Source organism: Dermacentor albipictus, chromosome 2 (genome assembly GCF_038994185.2).
Source record: "Dermacentor albipictus isolate Rhodes 1998 colony chromosome 2, USDA_Dalb.pri_finalv2, whole genome shotgun sequence".
NCBI classification, from domain to species: Eukaryota; Metazoa; Arthropoda; class Arachnida; order Ixodida; family Ixodidae; genus Dermacentor; species Dermacentor albipictus.
The window spans coordinates 143,449,328-143,469,018 of record NC_091822.1 but is presented as its reverse complement, the minus strand read 5'-3'; the positions used below and the strand labels follow the sequence as shown (position 1 = coordinate 143,469,018).

General features: G+C 46.4%; 1 protein-coding gene across 2 annotated transcripts; it reads left to right on the top strand.

Annotated features, from left to right (window-relative positions):
• Positions 1-362: 362 nt before the first annotated feature.
• LOC135904631 (uncharacterized) lies at positions 363-16,265 on the top strand. 2 transcript variants are annotated; one of them, XM_065435491.2, is made up of 9 exons: positions 363-404; positions 442-501; positions 4,250-4,307; positions 6,350-6,441; positions 7,273-7,302; positions 8,095-8,199; positions 9,204-9,251; positions 10,878-10,931; positions 15,932-16,265. In XM_065435491.2, exons 2-9 carry the CDS (start codon positions 454-456, stop codon positions 16,100-16,102), a joined length of 606 nt encoding a protein of 201 aa, XP_065291563.1. In that variant the 5' UTR covers positions 363-404; positions 442-453; the 3' UTR covers positions 16,103-16,265. The 2 variants fall into 2 exon arrangements, with proteins under 2 accessions (XP_065291563.1, XP_065291562.1); XM_065435490.1 differs by having other exon boundaries at positions 364-501.
• Positions 16,266-19,691: the final 3,426 nt, after the last annotated feature.

Genomic DNA, 19,691 nt, shown 5'->3' with positions numbered 1-19,691 from the left:
GCCACGTACTAAAGTCCGGCGATTCCACGCCAGAACCCAAGAAGGTAAATGTACAGTCCCTAGAGCGCACAGCTGGCCCATATACAAAAAGCTGGCACAAGAAAATGTCCATACGATGGCCCAGTGCCTCCAGGACGTGATGTGGTCAGTGCACAACGAAAGTTATCCACAACTGACGCCACCGTGCTCTTTTCGGCGACCGCGCATGAACATTACTTTTGTTATCACGTGATCAGTTTCCTTTTTCTGTTAATTGATTTTTTATGCTACTACTCCGCCCCCTCCCCTCACATCATTTGACCACATCATATCGTCATCATCACGATCACCACCAACTTCATCATCTTCTTCACTGTCATCGACCGACACGCGGCCAGGACACGAAGAAGAAGTTTCGTATTTACGATCGCTCAAGGAATACCATACCATACCATACCATACTTGTGAACGACCATGAGCTTTTCACGGCAAACCATCATCTTTCTGCTCGTTTTCTGCATCGTAAGATCACCCATTTACTACCATATAGCGACAATTTTTAACTAACTTTATCGAATCAGTATCGCAATTGCTGGCCGGACGCAGACGTGTAATCTACGGCCTTTGCTGTGGCGCCGACGCCATCCCGAAACGGTTCAATGAACAAACCCAGATTCGACGACGAAAGGGCGCTAAATTTTTGATAGTGAGGCTGTGATTGGGTGCCAGCTCGTTATACACTCTTTTGTGTAAATGCGCAGTTTTGCTCAAAACAAAGAAAGACATTAAAACGGGACGAAATGTGGTGTGTTCCGTCCAATTTTTAATTATATTTCTTGGTTTTGCGCAAAAGTACTCTTTTTTTTTGCCGATACAGACACTGTTCGGGTGATGTCGTACTATTTTTTGCCGAATTTCTAGCTTTACATTTTCTAAGAATTGATTGCCCCTTTTACAGTGCAGCTGCATATAGCTAGCCGATTCGTCTGGCTGTCCCTCTGTCGCCTGTACCCCGAAAGGTATACTCCGGTGCAACTCCATGCGCATGCGCGAAACAAAGAAAGAGGCGCGCGATTGGCTGCGCCAGTAGTGACGTCGTTGCTCCCTGTCGCAGCTGAGAGGGCGAGCAGCAATTTCTCTCTGGCTCCGAAATGGGTAGGCGACGCGTGATACGCACTCCTGAGGAGGAGGTAGCTTTCGATCAGCACCGCCGCGAGCAGAACCGAGAACGAGAGGTCTACGCCGTGCGATGCTGCAGGCTGGGCATAAGAACGGGCTCGTGAAGTCAATCGCAAAGAATTGCGTACCGAGCATCCGGCAGCCTACCAAGCCATCGTTTAATGAACCGTCGTGATTACCCAGTGGAAAACACCGGGGCCGCACGTTGCAGCTTCGCTAGTTAACCATCTGTACGGAGTGCTTGGGCGATATCTTATGCTAAGCTATTCCAGCGTACTTCCTCTTGCGGTAATGCAACTGTTGGTTTGAAAAATCCTGACCAGCAATCCGGCTGAATTTAGAAATTATGGGCTTTTTCGTGCCAAAACCACGATCAGCTTGTGAGGCACGCCGTAGTGGTGGACTCAAGAAATTTGGACCACCTGGGGCTCTTAAACGTGCACCTAAGTCTAAGTACATGGGTGCTTTCGCATTTCACCCCTATCGAGATGCGGCTGCCATGGCCGGGATTCGATCCCGCGTCCTCATGCTTAGCAGCCCAACACCATAGAACACGGCCAAATGAACGAAGCCTGCCCCGTATATACATGCAATCTTTAGCTGACCTTGCGAAATTGAAGTTCCACAGTTTATAATAAGGGCCGTAAAATTGCTGTTGATTGTTCTTGCTTCTACTAGATTCTTTGACTTTAGAGATTATGCATAGACCGTACGTGTACAAAAATTACGACGATAATTTCTTTGGCCTCAGAACATATGTAGTTCATGTTAACAACTATCTATGTGTAGTAGGGATGAGTGAGTATTAGAAATTTTCAACGCGAATCTAATAGTCCTTGCTTATCTGTTCGTATTCGATTCAAAAAATTCAGTATTAGAATTTGTCCCATATTAATTTCCTACGAATTGGTCCAAAGGTCCAGAGTCAAGCCCACGACCTTTGGTGTTAATAAAGGCGAAGTTGATTAAAGCACTCGAAACCACGGCCCAACATGGTTATATGGGCGAATCGATCATATCTTCAAGTCGGATTCCAATTGACGTCCCACTACCTCTGTTGTTAATTACGACGGAGTTAATTAAGGCACGGTTAGTTAAGGTAGATTTAACTAAGGCACTCGAACCCACGAGCTTTCGTGGGAGAAAACAACTAATAGGAAGCAAGAACGCATTAAAATAAAAATGTCAAGTAATGTAACGAATGTCTCGAGAACGCGCAGGCTTTCGCCTTCATCCGCTTCAGCGTATTTCATTTTTTTATCCGGCAGCTATGTCCTTCTTTAAAAATTATGAATATTTGGTAATTGATTTGATATTCGATGGTCGTGTTTACCGAGTATTCGTAATCGACTGGATTCGGAAGTAAGTATTGGAACAACGCTCAAAATTATACAATCTGTAGCAGTAACAGAAAAAATCGTCTGCATTCTTTCTGTTGATTGCGTTATATTAATGTGTGTTAGTGACTGACGTGGAGTGGTGTCCTGTTCGCTTTGCAGAACCACCAGGTGCACTTATTACTAAAACTTGAAATTTATAGCGTTTCAGCTACCCGTTCCGGTCATTCTAAAAACGCAGCGTAATACAAGGTGGTTATGTCTGTCGGCAACGCATTATTCGTAACGTTCGGCATTAGGAACTGTGCAACGTAGTCACCAAGTAACTATATATTTACCTAATACTTAGAAAACATTTTACGAATTAGTATGTTAAAGAGAGAGGGCGGGGATTGGTAGACAGAGAAGAGGAAAGCCTGCTTGCCGCATGTATTGCACGCGGCTGACACCTGAACACCGGTCAGCCGTGTGGTTATGAAGGAGATGGGGCGGAAAGATTGCAGAGATAGGAAGGAAGAGAGCGCTTTGGAGCTGTTACCATTGCAAGCATTTGCTGCTCTGCCAACGCTATAAACGGTGGCAACCTAACATTTACAAAGAAGCTCCACCCACAAAAAGGCAGTGGACCTGCTCTTCACCTCTGCAAGAGAGCTGAACCATTTGGAATCCGCCCACAGCTTAATGACTTTGGCCGGCTAAAGTAAATGCTTGGCTAACTAGGAAATAGAAGATAGTTGTTTCAAAATAAATATTACCCCTGGCTGAGCAGTGACATCGGGATCACCTATAAAATGTAGCTAGATGTTCAGGTTTCATCTTGAAACCAGTGGCACAAACGTCGATCATATTTCGCAGTGGCAGGATCGAAGCCGGGGAGTGGTGAAAAGATGTCCTATATGCGTGCGGTATATAGGAATGCTGAAAGTTTATGGTACTAGCTTTCCGTTACAAAGTCGCAGTAGATAGGGGCAACACTGATATAGATTTGTACGCGCTTACTGGCGCCCGCTAACGCATCTCTTTTGCGCTTGTAAAACGCAATCGACATCTCTGGTTTGGATAAAGCACCACATGCTTATATTTCGACAACGTCGTTGATCAACTTGATCCATTGGCCGAACACAGTGACTTACGTTAGTTTGCGTCACAGCAATAATTTTGAGTCTAGTGATCTTAGCTTACTGGTAGTGAACACGCTTCTTCCAAGCGGGATGGTTACGCGGAGGTCGGCCACCTTGTTCACCTAATTAAGTATGATCAATGGGGCAAGCCATGTGTACTCCGTGCTTTCAAGAACCAGGTTGAACAGGTTGACGAATTAATTTTGAAAGCAGCTGTCTGGGGGCACTGGTCAGCAAACCAACAAGCTATACTAAATGTTGACAAGTTGGCGATGCTACAATTGCACCGTTGTATAGCGGTGCCTCATTGGCGGATTTCCCGCTATATATGGATCCATGCTTTAAACCACGTGACTGATCTCGACGAATAGAATCGCGAGGAACGCTGCATGGAAAGTTCACGGGTATCACTGCTCTTCCTTTGGGAGCATTTGCAGTAAACGTAGTTGTTGTTCTGAAAATCAGGGTGTTCGAAGCTGTGTTAGAGGAGCGAAATTGAACAAAATACCCCGTATTTCCGCCACTATACCTACATAAATATTGGAGGCATTCATTGCCAATACGCTCGGGAGCTCCTAGAAGTTGCACAAGTGGACTCGCGTTTGCGCTTACCTTTTTCACCGTCTATTGCAGGCTCTCAACTGCTACAACATCGGTAATTATGTGTTTGGTCACTACAGAGTTTTTGGAAGTGAGTACGTTTCTAACTCTCTTCTTTAATGTTAAGCCATATGCCACTGTATTTTTTGCTATTGTTTTATGCGTTTGAATGTCTATAGTTTTATTTTAAAGATGCGACGCACTAAAATGTACTAAATAAGCTCAGTTCTGGGGTTTTACGTGCCAACGGCAGAATTTGATTACTCGACGCGCCGTAGTGGGAGACTCCTGATTAAATTTGACCGACTGGGGTTCCTTAAACTCAGCTGAATCCAAGTACACGGGCGTTTTTGCATTTCGTCCCATCGAAATGCGGTCGCCGCATTCTGAATCGAGCCCGCGACCTCGATCTCAGCAGCGCAAGGCCATAGCCACTGGACACCTCCGACGGGTGCGAAAACGCGCACGGCATGTTGTTGGAAATGAACAATTTCAAAGGGAGTGGTGTGGAGGGTGGGGGGGGGGGGAGGTGATGGAGGGCTTCAGTATAAATCCAGAATACTGACAAGCTCCCCCTCATCCCCTTTGCCTTCCCTTTTTTTCTGTGTAAAATAAATACCATATTTTCCAGTCTATAGTCCGCACCGTGCGTATAGTACTTGAAATGTAGTACTTGAACATATTTTGTTAGGCACACATCACGTTCACCAGTAGCTGAGAGCAAAACCTCAAGAATTGTGAGGGTTCCAAATGCGATCTCAGGTTTCTTGGATCTTTGTTCATAATTGGTGTGCTTCAGGTTTTTACCAGGCAATGGTGAGGACATACTAGGTCTACAGTGGGTCAACTCGATATCTGAAATGTTTGGCCTCGACATCTATGCTTTCTTGCCTGTGAAGATTGTTTGTAAGCACATTCACGCAAGGTAACTTCTGTGTTCAGGACCGAAGCGGGATGTCACCACCCCCGCTGTCAATGTTCCTTGCGTCTTTATAAATTGTCGTTTCCAGAAGCTTCTCGGGCACATTTAAGAGATCCACTGGTTTCCACACATGGTATCCTTGGTTCTCGAACAATTGGAAGAACCTAAGTGTACTCCAGCGGCGGGTGCGTATGACGCGGCTGAGCGTGCCCGCGCGGACCCTATCTTGAAAGCGGCACGCGATGAGAACAGAGTTTAGGTGCGCCCAGGGCTGACAGCTTCGTGTGCACTGCGTTCCGGACACTTAGTTCACGTTGTAGTGAGCGGCAGCACGAAGGTCAATTCGCTCGCTACTGCTGCCGCTCTTCCTCGTGCCAGCATTTCGACAGCGACTGTCCGCGCTCATTAAACGAGATGCGTTTCTGTTTGCCTGTGCGCGCGTGACACCATGCCTTAGTTAGTAAGCGAATGTTTCCAGTTTATGTGGCAGATAAAAGAACTATCTTTATTTTTTATAGGTGTCGACTTATTTGCTATTGTAATCGATGCTTCGCATTTTGGGCGAAACCGCGACCTTTTTTTATCGTTTGTGTAGCTAACAAGGTGCGACAACACCCACTTGCGGCCGGCTCCCTTTCCACCAACCCCCTCTCCCCGAAAAAGTTCTTGGCCATGTCATTGCTTTTTGCTAAAACTAAAATAAAGGGCCTAAAGTTTGAGTATAACAAGGAAACTTCATGTAACAAGGATTAAGCGCAACGTTGAAAAATTAGGAGCCCACTTACCTGGAATGTTATATTCTGTTTGAGATTAGAAGACAAAAAAATGAAGACTAACACGTCACGTAATGCATTGAACAAAACATTCTGTATGGGTTTGGTGGTCCATGAAAGTAACAGAATGAGTCTCGGGGGAAGGGAAACGCAGTGGAAGGTAACTCGTATTGTAGGTAACTCGTATTGTAGGAAGCGTAATGAGATCAGGAAACCTAAAGGCGTAGGTTAGAGTTAGCTTACAAGAGATGGTTGTAATGGCACATTGCTGGTAGATACCTTTCTGCAGTTAGCACAATATAGTGCTAACTGCAGAACTGGTGATTATAACTGGTAACTGGTTATGGTGACGAAACGGAAACTGTCACCCCATGGTTCCACCTCTTCGCACGCTGATGCTGATGCACTCCGCTTCTTGTTACCCGCAAACTGGGACAGCTCGTGGTTTGATCTTCGACGTCTTGCTCTTCGTTGAGACAACTGCCAACCTGGTGTCCGACTTCATGCTGCTCAAGGTGCTCAATCCACCGGTAAGCACTAAAGGATATCACAGCGTCCGTTCTAAATACAGGGAATTCCTAACGGCATCCTTATCCTAACTGCTCATCCCCCACCGTTTTCCCCGCGTGCAAAAGGAGTATGTTTACTCTTTTTGAAAACAATAGCAAGCCCATAAAGAAACGGGGAATATTAGGGGCATTTTCGTAAAGGCAAGTCAAATGTGCAATAAGCATGCTCCCTTCCGCATTTAGGGTCATTAGAACTCCACTTTCTTTTAGAAAGAAATTCGAGCTCGTATGCGAAACAGAAAGCGTACGCAATATAAAACTGCCGTGTTCGTTGGGCACTGCAGATACAATATCAAGACTTCGTAACCATGGCAACAATACGTAGGAACAAATGGCGTGAGACGCGGGACACAGCAATGGCGTGTGCGTTGTGCTAACTTTGGCCAAAGTTTTGAATACGCGAAAACGCTATAGCAAAACGCAACTGAACGTATGTCGTTGACCTTATTTCATTGCAAGTCAAACAAATTTGCATTCGGTTTTGTGATACAGTTGGTCAATATAACTTACGAAATTTAGCAAGTCCTAGATGAATGTCCAGAGAAAAGGTTGCAGTGTGTTCTTGAAAACGACCGATCCTGCACTATCATTCCTACCTATTACGCAATAATTCTTTTCTTTTTCGCATAACGAATACCCGCAAAAGAAAAAGCATGTGATGCTTTGCGTCGAGTAAGTTTTCGTTGTGACAGCCCGTTTAATAACGCTTACAATTCGTCGGCCAGAGACTCCGCTCAGTACCCGGCAAACTGTTCATTCCTTCGATCTATCGGCTTTTCTGTAATATTTCAGGCTAGCCCTACCCAGCTGGGTGCCTCTCATGTAAGTACATCACACCGCTTGAGTTTTGGGACAAGGAGAACAAGAAAAAAGGGCGGGCTTTATTTTGTGTGTGTCGGCGATGGTACGACGACCTTGCGAAAAAAAAAAAGTATCAGTTTGCTCAAGAAGTGGAGAAACCCTTGCGATTAAATCATTCCAATATGGTGCCACATGCATGTGACTTTATCATAGGGCAGAATTTGTGCGTTGTCGCTTGTGTTTTAAATTTCGAAGTGATAAAAGTAGATGCTGTCAGCGAGCAAAGACATGACGTGTGAAGGGAAGAGGAAGGGCTGTTAACTGCGCCGTGACTGTACAGCACCCGATCAGTAAAGGCGCAAACATTAGTCAGCAACATGGGAAAGGAAGGATAAAGATATATCTGCAGAAAGGGCAAAGGTTAAGCTGAAGCCTCTGCGCGCAGAAGCTGCCGACAAAGCACTAAACGCACTCGGATGGAAGACAAGGCGCGGCGAAATTCTGCTGTGTCATCGCCGCAGAGCAAAGCAGACGAACTCACGACGCCATGCGATGCCAAGCCGTAAATACGCCTGAAAGACGCTTCATGTGGTTCCCCGCTAAGGACTTGTAAATGATCACAGTATCAATAAACAAAAAAAAATGCTTACCACCTTTCGGCCCCTTCATTAGCGCAAGGGTCCAAGTCGGCAAGAGAAGGTCATGAAATTTCCGTTAGGAAAAGATGGCGCTCTCTGTTACACATGAGCATTTGTCACATGAACGCTGTTTTTTCTCGCCAGCTGTATAACATGTGTGCGTGCACGTCCGCAGGCCGAAATGGTGGAGACGTTGCGCAAGTTCCTGATTTTGAACACCGGAACCATAGTGTTTTGCTGCGTGGTCCACATAGCCGCATCCCACTACACAGCTCAGAATGTAAGTGTTTCGAAAGATAACCACCGCACTTCAGTGACACAGCGCATAGTTTACATTCACATTCCATTCATTTGCTCCTGAACACCTAAAGTGCCGCTGCAATTCTCTTTTATCACGATAAAGAAAAAAAAAGGCTTGCGCGGTCTGTAAACAATGCTGCCATGAGTACGCGTGCCAAATAATATTCAGCTGCATACAGCAGGAAGCCCACAATGTCTCATAAAAGATGACTCGCCCTCTCCTGCGGCTCGTCGTGGCGCCCTCCATAATGTTCAGCCTATGACGTCATAGACCAGCGCGCACAGCCCATAGGCGTACGTCATGACCATGACTTATCCCGGAACGCAAGCTCGCGCATGCATACGGCACCCTCCCCATTTTCTTGCGAACGGGAAAGCAGGAGTCGAGCCGCACACCGCACCGCCCGCCTGCCGCACGCGTGCGGTCGTGCGAGGCCGATTTACGCTCGAGCCGCCCAACGCCGCAAGCCGCACCGCACGCATGCGGTCGCGCGACAGATTGCACGTATCAAACACTTGTGCACAAATTTCGGTTTACAGTGTGTAAGGTATACACTGTGTACACAATGTAAACGGTAATCTGGGCACAAGTGCTGGATACGTGCAATTTTTCGCGCAACCGCAAGCGTGCGGTGCGGCTTGCGGCGATGGGCGGCTCGAGCGTAAATCGGCCTCGCCCGCCCGCACGCGTGCGGCAGGCGGGCGGTGCGGCGTGCGCTCGAGCGTCGCTCCGCCTGCCCTGTCACCGCTTCTACGCACTATCTTTGTCAGACACCAACCTCGAAGGGTTATCGTAAACGCACCGTCTCGTGGTAACGGTGCACGCTAAAGTGGCAGTGACACATGTGAGAGTGCTCCTCGAGCGTACAAGAGTGGATGCATGAGCTTGATGTTTCGTTGCCCAACGTCGTTGCTTTTGGTGCTTTTAAGTTTAGTTTCTCAAGTATATCGTGAGCAACCTGAACCTGACCCACCCCATCGCAGGTCCGCGTGGAAGGAGCTAAATCCGTCGAAGAAGAGCATGCTGTGTGGGTGAGCTAAAACAGATTTGAATTCTCGGCGCTGGTTGAATTATTTTGTTTAACTGCCCTGCGGTTTAGGTCGCTGCTTAGCCTCCGCAACTGCATCGAACATGTTCCGCTTCTTTGTTGCTGTCAAGCAGCTTCTGGAAGCGCGCTACGTTTCATTTCTTTCTCTCCAAGTATCGTTATAGGCTTTCCTACTAAGACTTTTAGCAATATTTAAAAATAGGTGTTTTGAAATAAAAGGGCGGTTGCTTCATAGACCTTCCTCTAGCGGTGTCGACCGTGGGGGCGCAGGGGATATACGAAGTAATTAGTTGCTAACGGACAAACAAATCCGATAATTATGTTTCGAACTCTTAATGTGAGCGGACTCATTGTAATCGCCATATTGAAGCGTGCACTCCGTACAAGTCATATCACCCTTTGGATCTGGGAAAATGCGATTATACCGGCGGAAATGTGGAAGGACGAAATTCGGCTATCAGAGGGCGCGATACCGAAACCGGAAGGCTTCAGCGCGCGCGTAACGGCATCTCTCGAGGCGACTTTCTGATGACGTCACCCAGCGAAGGGCAGCTAATACGTTGCAAGTCGCCGCTGGGTGACCTAAGCGGAACGGCGCTTACGTCCTCAAAATGAAACTCAAAGGCAACTCTGACGGTGAATTTCACTACGCCACCGCGGGTATCGCCTTCGCTAAACTTCGGCGCCGTGGGAACTTCGGCTAGGGAAAACACTGAGCGTGACATGCGTATCCTTATAAGGTATATCACTGCCTGGCACCACTTTATTTTCACACCTGCTAACAACTAAGAGGCCGTAAAGACATTGCATTCCTACAAACAAGCTTATTATGAGCATCGACTTGCACACATAGCAGAATACCACAATAGACAGACTCGGAAAGTATGCATACATAGTACTAAGGCACGTGTGTTGTGTCACTGCGTTGCCCCGCTCTGGAGCAGACAAAAAATGGAGAGATGGATTAATCTCTTTTTTATATATATATGTGGTGCCATAAAGCTCCCCTTCCCACTTTGTTCATTTCGTCGTGCTCAGTGCTGCATCTTGGCGAGTTCTTGTGCGCGTGGATGCGTGTTTGGTCTTTCTTGCATCTTGTGGTTTAATCTCTTGTTTTGTAATAAATTTGCAGTAGTATACCTAAGCTTTACCGAGGCTAAGCTCCCCATCTGTCATTAAAATTTCCCTTACCAGCGCACATGTATTTTCGCTACTGGTTATAATACTACGGTTTCCCTGTGATACATTCTTGGGATACGCAATATTTGTGCATGGTGGGTGGGCTATGCGGTGTGAATAACGTGAGGTGGTAATGCGTTTTCAGCAGACTATTGCCCTAGGTTAGTGGCCCGGCATAAATCAGCACCAACGTTTTGAGCAGTTTGGCTCACAGGACCCAAATGGAAAATATCATACCTGTTTCTCCAACACTGTATTTCAAGCATATACAACGCACTGAGATTTGCTGAATACGTTTGAATTTCCTCGCTAACACTTTCTCTTTTCATTTCAACAATTCCTTTTCGGTGGTCCTGTTCGTACAGTCGAAACCCCCACTCTAAAGTGAACAGCAGTGTCGACACACAGTTCATATTTTACATATTTGCAGGACTTTGTGTTTTTCCTATTGGCCGGGTGGTACTTTCTTCTAGCTGCAGTAAAGGTAAGCCAGAATTTTATTGACAAGCAAACGTTCAGAAACGGAAGCTCGCTGCCATTTAAGCGTGAATAACGGTCAAAAACATAACGTTGTAAGTCCCTGTCATTTTCTTTTATGTCTGATTTCGGGGTAGAAATATTATAATGTCTGTTAAGTTTGCGAGCTTGACGTACTAAGTTTTCAAAGCGTAACGATCCGTCTAGTTTAATTTCTGTAATAGTCTCTTACATAACAGGATGCTTTATAATCACCTCAGTAGATTCTTAGTCATCTTCCTCCATCACTACTTTTAATTTCATAACAAACAGACAAACAAAGCGTCGATTAAGACCTGCTTGAATAACGGTTAAGTTACTCAGCCCGTAACTGATTCGTGCCCCGTGAACTACGTTAATTTCCCAATCGGTCAGTGGCGTTGCGCAACAGTGTTCTCCAAAAAGATGCTATAGTGACCTATTTCATTCGCAATGTAAAACTGAGAAAGTCAGAGTAACAGGTTTTCAAATCCAAGTACGCCATCAAATATTATTGCGCAGCAACTACACTGACACTCGAGGCTCATATCTCCCATCGGTGTCGCTGTCGCCATCTCCCCGAGGGTCAGTCTAAAGTCCAAGTGCGATAAAGTCGTCACCGCGCGCCGTATGTAGTATGCGCGAATGAAAGCGTGCGAGGGTCGGCTCAATCTCACGCACGCAAGGGAGGAAAGCGGGGAAGAAGCGTGCCGCCTTCCGTCGCGCGCAAGGCTCCCATCGGTGTCGCCATCGCCCCGAGGGTCAGTCTAAAGTCCAAGGGCGATAAAGTCGTCACCGCGCGCCGTATGTAGTATGCGCGAATGAAAGCGTGCGAGGGTCGGCTCAATCTCACGCACGCAAAGGAGGAAAGCGGGGAAGAAACGTGCCGCCTTCCGTCGCGCGCAAGGCTCCCATCGGTGTCACCATCGCCCCGAGGGTCAGTCTAAAGTCCAAGGGCGATAAAGTCGTCACCGCGCGCCGTATGTTGTGCGCGCGAATGAAAGCGTGCGAGGGTCGGCTCAATCTCACGCACGCAAGGGAGGAAAGCGGGGAAGAAGCGTGCCGCCTTCCGTCGCGCGCAAGGCCCAGGCGGCCGCGCGCGCCCGCCTGAGCCACCGTATGTTGAAAGTCATCTGCGACGGGGACAGAGTCCGCCGTGCGCTGTTTTTGCGGCTTAGTTCGCGTTGAAGCGAGAGGCAACGCGAAGGTTGATTCGCTCGCTGCTGCTGCCATGCTTGCTCACGCCAGCTCTTTCACAGCGAGTGTCCGCAGTCATCGAGTGGCCGTTAACTTATGCCTTACGGCCATAGTTAACTTATGTTAACTATGGCCGTTAACTTAGTTTCTCAGGGAATGTTTAGAAGTCTAACGGCCGATAAAGCTACTGTCCTTATTTCGTATAGCTGCCAAATAATTTCCTATCATAACCGATGCTTCGCTTTTCGGGCAAAGCTGGGACTGTTTTAATTATAAACTTTAGGCCGCCAAGGACAATGGCGCACTTGACGCTAGTGGCAAGCTCATACCAAATAGGCTACTACAACGGATCGATTGCTCTTACTTAACGCAAGCTGGCCCAAAGAGTTCTGCCTCGTTTTCAGTGTTACACCAAGGACGCTAGGTGAGCACGCAACAACGCCTAAATATGAGGCCGTACGGCAAGAGCCACGACACGAAACGAACATCGCGAGTTCTGCTCGAAGCGCGAAGCTCTGAAAGCCACGCCAAGGTTTAGCGCGGAGCTTGAACTCCTCGGATCGTGTTTTAAGTAAACGCGGGTGCACCAAAATTTGTGGCACTCTTAAAAGCCTTAACACGCCGTCCATAGTAATGGCGTTGCACAGGTGTCACTACGCATCACGTGAAGAGCGGTAACCAACGAAAATACGTCAGTTTCAGATAGTGATCACTATGGCTTTGCTCTTCTTTTTTAATAGTCTGGGACGGCTTCAGATAACAGGAATTGGTTGCGAATGAAATGTTTATTAATTTTGTTTGCGCGCTAAATACTAACAAATACCTGAGGAATAATTTACTGGGCAACATAGAAAGTGGTTTTCCCAAGTTTGGCGGTTAAATAGTATAGCATATACCTCGCATATGCGGCATACCTGTCCCACTAATTACCAACCCCTGTCATTTACATCCGTTCTTAGACGTATAATATACTCGCACCTCATTGAATTTCTTGAGTCCAACTCCTTCTTCAGTATTTATCAGCATGGATTCCGTAAAGCAGTTCCGTGCGAAACGCCACTGCTATGTTTTACCGACGACTTGTTTATTGACGCGGACCATGACTTTGATACTGATTGGATATATTTAGATTTTGCTAAAGCATTTGACTCCGTCTCATATTATCAACTTATCTTCAAGCTTAATTAATTTAACATAGACCCCAATGTACTTGCATGGATTAAGGAATTTCTTTCTCACCGTAGTCAGTATGTGACGGCTAACGACTTTTGTTCACCTAATTCTGCCGTAACATCTGGTGTCCCGCAAGGGTCTGTTTTGAGCCCTCTGCTTTTCTTGATTTGTATCAATAATCTTCCTACTTGCCTTTCTTCCTCAACTGTCCGACTGGTTGCAGATGACTGTGCAGTTTACCAGAAAATTACTAACCATGCCGATTATCTCAACCTGCAACACGATATAGATAGGGTATTTGAATGGTGCAGCAAACGACACATGACACCTAATACAACTAAATGTAAAAGTATGCAAGTTTCTCGCCAAAGCACTAATCATTGTCCGCGTACTTACTGCCTCAATACTATTCCATTACCATGTGCTGACAGTTATAAATACCCTGGTGTTCACATTTCTTCTAATCTTTCTTGGAATGCGCATGTCGAATATGTAACTAACAAAGCGAATCTTTTCTTTTAACAACGCGTTGAAACATTTTTGATGGCCCATCGTGTCTGAAGTTGTCATTTTGCGAAACCGTGGTACGGTCGAAATTAGAATACGCATGCGCCATATGGGATCCTACTCAGACTACACTAATTCAAACTCTTGAAGCCATTCAGAACCCCGCAGCATGCTTCACCTTATCGAATTATTCAAGCCATTCCAGTGTCACATCTATGAAGAAAACCCTAACCTTGCCTGACCCTTTCGTTGCGTCGAAAGTCATCTCGCCTTAACCTTTTTCGTAAAATCCATTACTGTAGCAACGATTTGAGGGACGTTCTGTTTAATCCACCTCATTATATATATTCAAGGACCGATCATCGCTTCAAGGTGTGTCTACCGTCTTGTCGCACGAAATTGTGTAGTGACTCTCTCGTTCCTAGATCAAGCGTCGCATGTAACCGCCTTCCCTCCACAATCGCCAGCGTAACTAACGACCAGGAGTTGGAGATCGCTTTACGAGATGCCTCGTAATTCTTCCCCCACTCCTTTCTGTAGTGCTTTTGGGCCCTAAAAGCATTTTTAATAAATAAATAAATAAATAGATAGATAGATAGATAGATAGATAGATAGATAGATAGATAGATAGATAGATAGATAGATAGATAGATAGATAGATAGATAGATAGATAGATAGATAGATAGATAGATAGATAGATAGATAGATAGATAGACAGATAGATAGATAGATAGATAGATAGATAGATAGATAGATAGATAGATAGATAGATAGATAGATAGATAGATAGATAGATAGATAGATAGATAGATAGATAGATAGATAGATAGATAGATAGATAGATAGATAGATAGATAGATAGATAGATAGATAGATAGATAGATAGATAAATGATAAAGATGTGACCATGTCACATGCATATACGCGAAACATCACGGCGACGCCGACAGCGGGAATGCTTCTTGAGTGTTCATACAAATGCTATCGTAACAAAAGCAGGAAGACCTCGTGGCGGCAAACCTCGCGGGCTGCCAGTCATGTCTGCTTGGCGTATGTAAGACTGAGGCTCTAATCGGCGTGCCACGAGATGTGGAAGTGCAACAACAACTCGGCCTTCAGTCCTGCACTAGAGTTCCATTCGCAGCAAGCGAAAGGCTGGGTGAGCTTATAACTTGGTAAAAGTACGGCACAGCGAAACTGGACAAAAAAAGCTAGCAGTTCAGAAGTCGGAAAGTTCTCGTTAAACGACCTCTGGGTATGACATGTTTAAGCAATCCTACCGCAGTGCTCCAGCGTGGCATACTGTCGCATAATCGCGTTCTTTCGACGTGTACTTAGTTTTGTTCGAAGGTCTTGTACGCGCTTTATTAAATGCCTGTCATGTGGCTCTCCGCTGAAATTTCTTCCTGCTTGGCCATTATTTCGGTTTCCTGCGAAACATCAGCCTTGCTTTTCGGCTACGAAGCACAGTTGTCATCCTAAACGATTGGATCCTTCCAAGAGGGAGCCCTGCCCACCTGAAAGTAGCCATCTATACAACAACCTGCCTGTTATAAAACGCTAAAGTGTAAAAACATTTACTTAGCCTATAGGCGCCCCTCCTAAAGCACTGCAGAGGTTGCTTTTTATTTGGTTTTGTTTATTAAACGTTCTTCTACCTCCGTCTCTCCCGGCCTCTGTGGTAATCAAGGCCTCAAGGCATAAAGCTGGGCTAGTTGGTGTGTCATCATTATTCAAAAGACTAGCGCAAAATAGCAGGGACAAAGACAGAGAAGACGACAGGACGAGCGCTAAACATCAACTGGTTTTTTACTGCGAGCGAAGGTACATATATACATTTCGTTGGTGCATGCGCACACAGTGTAAAAACAGTAGAATCTCATTCTAATCAAAATGTGGTAGACTGTTCTGTAGGTACTTTTTTTTTCTTTTTTGGACTAGGCAAGTGAAGCCGTGCTGACACAGTTATCACCTTCCCTGTCAATGCGATAGGCCTCACAAATCTCGCGTCTCTGTGGTAAATTCTGGCTGGTAATGAATGTGTCTGTACATTCTTTGTCTCGTTCCCTGCGTCTGTTTTCCTCTATGCTAATGACAAATTCACATTTCAGGCCGTCATCTTGTACAACATCTACGGCTTCTACAAGGAGTTGAAGGAGAACCCGGCCGTCGCGAACGTTGTCCTATTCTTCAATCCGCTGGGCGCACTGAGACAGCCCGTCATTTTCGTCAACGTGAAGGCACCGGCGGGGGCGGCGGCGACAACGACGACAACTCAGTAGAAAGCGCCATTCGTACAGTAATTTGTAACAGATTTTTTTCGATACATAAACAATACATCTTAGTACGGGTGACTACGAGTTGACCGTTTCCCAGATTTGTCGTTTTTTGGGCCATGTTGCATCGGGCACGGCAAGTAGGCCCCTATGGGCTAAGGTAACTGCCAGGCGCTACTATATATCTGGTTTAGCACATCATGTACAGTCTTACCAGCGCTGACGTGTATCGGTATCCTGTGACAATAAACACGAGAGTATATGCTCAATCTAGTTCCACACAGTTTCTACTGCGTGGAAGACCTTTTCAATTGTGTTCCATTAACTTATTGGAACACTCGTTCACGAACAATGGTCGCGAACGAATGTTCACGAGCGTCGGTTCTTCAACCAGTCGAGCTTCGGGCAACTGTTAGATCTTTATCACTCTTACTATCGTTTAACACAACGTTCACTAGGTGGAGTGTCTTTATCTCTTTCTATACATATAGGTTCAGCCAACTAAGCCGAACATTTTTTCAAATGTGCAGCTTATACAAAGTGAAACTTATCTTAAACGAAATTAACGGTGCAACAACGAAGCTGGTGACCTCTCGGAGCACTGCGGTCAACCATGCCGCGCAGTAGAAACGTTATTGTAGTAATCTCCACTGTATAGCGGATACATTTGCATATGTTAAAGCGATAGCCTTCTTTGGCTGTCCCCTCCACCCAGTTTGCAATCTGCAGGTTTATGGCCGTTTATGGCGAGCATAGCATACTCGAAGCCATTACTTCCCATTAGAAATAAATAAATAAACATGTCATGGCCGGGGCTTTGAACCGTGGCTCCCTATAGCACGGAAGCTTGCTCGTGAGGCTCTATCCATTTAACCGTAGATGCTTTATTTTTCAGAGGTGCCTTAACGTAAAGATATTCCTATCTGTTGCTATTATAATGCTGCGCAAGCCATCCACGATTGGTCAAACATTTTTCGGACCACCCCCACTTCACCTGACGGTCATGCGAAGTCACGAAAACATCGAAAACACCATACCTGAAATGATGTCTACACATTGATTATGCATGAATAGGCTGGAGAAAGGGAAAATCGTTAGTTCCTATTTTACACCTTGCTCGCGATGTGCCCACCGCTGTGGCTCAAATTTTTTTAGGGCTGCTTACGCTTCCCCTTTCTGTCACGCGACGTCACAAAACAACGAAAACTCGACAAGTCAAAGAGACGCGTGTGCCACTAATGCATTAATATACCGAACAAAACTTTTTTTCTTTTTTTATGAGAACGATGGCCGGAGACTGCCTCATTTAGAAACGAATAAAATATGGCTACCAATAAATCGCTCTGGCGTTGACTACTCATAGTAGTGCATATATTACATAAAGTGCATATATTACAATTATTTGAGAGGTAGCATAACGCTGACGAGCCGTTTTCACACGCATACGACATCGCTCTGTCAACTCTTCTGCGCATAGGATTCGTTTTAGCGTCATTTTAAACCTTCCGGGCGTCACGCCACCGCGATTTTCTACCAGCCACTGTAAACTATGGAAAGGGTAGCAGACTAATCGCAGCCACCGGCGCCACCCTCATCCGTTTATTTTTACTGCGCTCACTTGTACCCATTGCAACCCTCTCCCCTTGCGCGTGCTTTTCGCCTGTCCTCAGCCAATTGTATAAGAAAAACCTTTGAAGGTATAGGCAGCAGCATCTGCTTTGAAAGCACACAAGAGTGGCCTCCCATGAACGAGGATAGCGTTTGATGGGCTGTTAACGACAACTAAAAAACAAAAGTTCCTGACGATTATGACCCTCGCTAATGCAATATACGAGCGCTTCTGCTTAGGTGTTTTGAATTCGCCGTATATTGAGGCAAACAATTTCAATCTGAACGGCGGTATGGTCTCGGCGGCGGCGCTGAGCATCCGCTCGGGCAGCTCATTTAGCAGCAGCGGCAAACTACCACTGGTTGCGTCGCTCATTGGGTAGAATGAATGCGTGAACACGGAACCGCGGTGCTGCTGCAACCTCTAGCGGCGGCGGCGGCGAAGTAGCGCATGCGCAGGAGCTCGGAAGCCCCGGCCGGCGCTTGCTTTCCGCGCTCGCCCCAAGCCTGGTCGCCACCGGCAGTCCGCCTTTCTCCTCACACTTCGGCCACCTTCTCCTCCGCTTTTCTCCTCATGCTTCCGCTGCACCCTCGTCCTCGTGCTCTCTTCGCTGTCACCGTCTTTCATCCCCGCTGCGCTCGTTCGCTCCGTTACAAGGGACGCCGACACCGACGCTCAACGCAAGAACGGGCGCCTAAGACCTCTGCTTTAAAAACATTTCACGAAAGGGTCTATATAACGCATTCGCATTCCCACAGGTAAGCTGTCGTGTCTCTGCCAAAGTCTCGTACACAGTACCATTGTAAATACCATAGGGTTTCCTACAATATCCCAGAGGGAACTCTGGTGATACAGTCGTCGTCCTACCATATAAATGGTGGAAGTACATGGATTTGTCTTATCTTTGAGCTTTTGGATTCAGACGTTCTTGTGGTTTTGTATATTACGCTATATAAATCTCATTGTTGTACATTTCAGAGAAATCTATACTCTTCGAAGTGCAGGAGACGCCGCAAACAGGCACAATCGCTACTAATTGCAACGATTGAGCTTGTCGAGGTGGCCAAATCGAAACGCGCCAAGCGTCTCAAGGCGTTTGACGCCGGCGATAAATTCATGAGGGCGTTTCAGATCTCTTGTCGTCACATGCGTTCGTGGCTTGGACTTCCACTTCAGCCACCGAGGTGAGCGGAAGCGGAATGTCGGGCTCTTCATTCACGAGCGGCTTCAGCGACCCGTTTGGGCTGCGGTATCAGGTCGGCGGAAAACCAGGCCAGGACTACCAACTGATTTCGCCAACGCTGCCATATGGCATCGCGGCGATGCACTCTCCCCTCACGCAATGCCTCGCCCGCTACTTCGGCAGCTGCAGGTGTCCGCTTTCGACCGCTTTGCACCGTCGAGGCGCACTCGTGCCCGGCCTTCCGGCTCAATTGATGCGATTGCATTGAAGAGGCCGGATGCGGCGAGAAAAATCTGACAATTTTCTACTAAAGCCTAAGCATTATTTTCCACAGGAAAGATCATGGGTAGGCGCGCATAAGCTAGGAAAAGCAACTAAGCAAAACTAAGCAAAAGCGTATTTACAACCGAGCCATACAATGTTTACGCATTAGTAGACAATTCTCAGAATTTCTTTAGCGTTTTTGTTCGTCATATTGCCACTCGGTTCCTAGCCTACCTCCTGCAGTGGGTTTGTGTTATTGTGTAAAAAAAAATGACCATCATCGTCATCACCACCACCAATATCCGCGCACTGTGGGCTCTCACCCCAAGGTCTCCACTGGGTTGCTCTCAAGTTTCCGTGTTTTCTACATCTACTTGCGAAGCGATCGTTTGACGCATACCCTCAAAAGTCGATTGGGCAAGATTAGGGTGGCGTATAAGCAATATGCGCAATACTGGGATAAGTCCTCAGCGAGCGAAATAAATGGAGAGAAAAATAAAAGAACTGTGTAAGAGATGTGTCACTAAAAATCCTTCTCG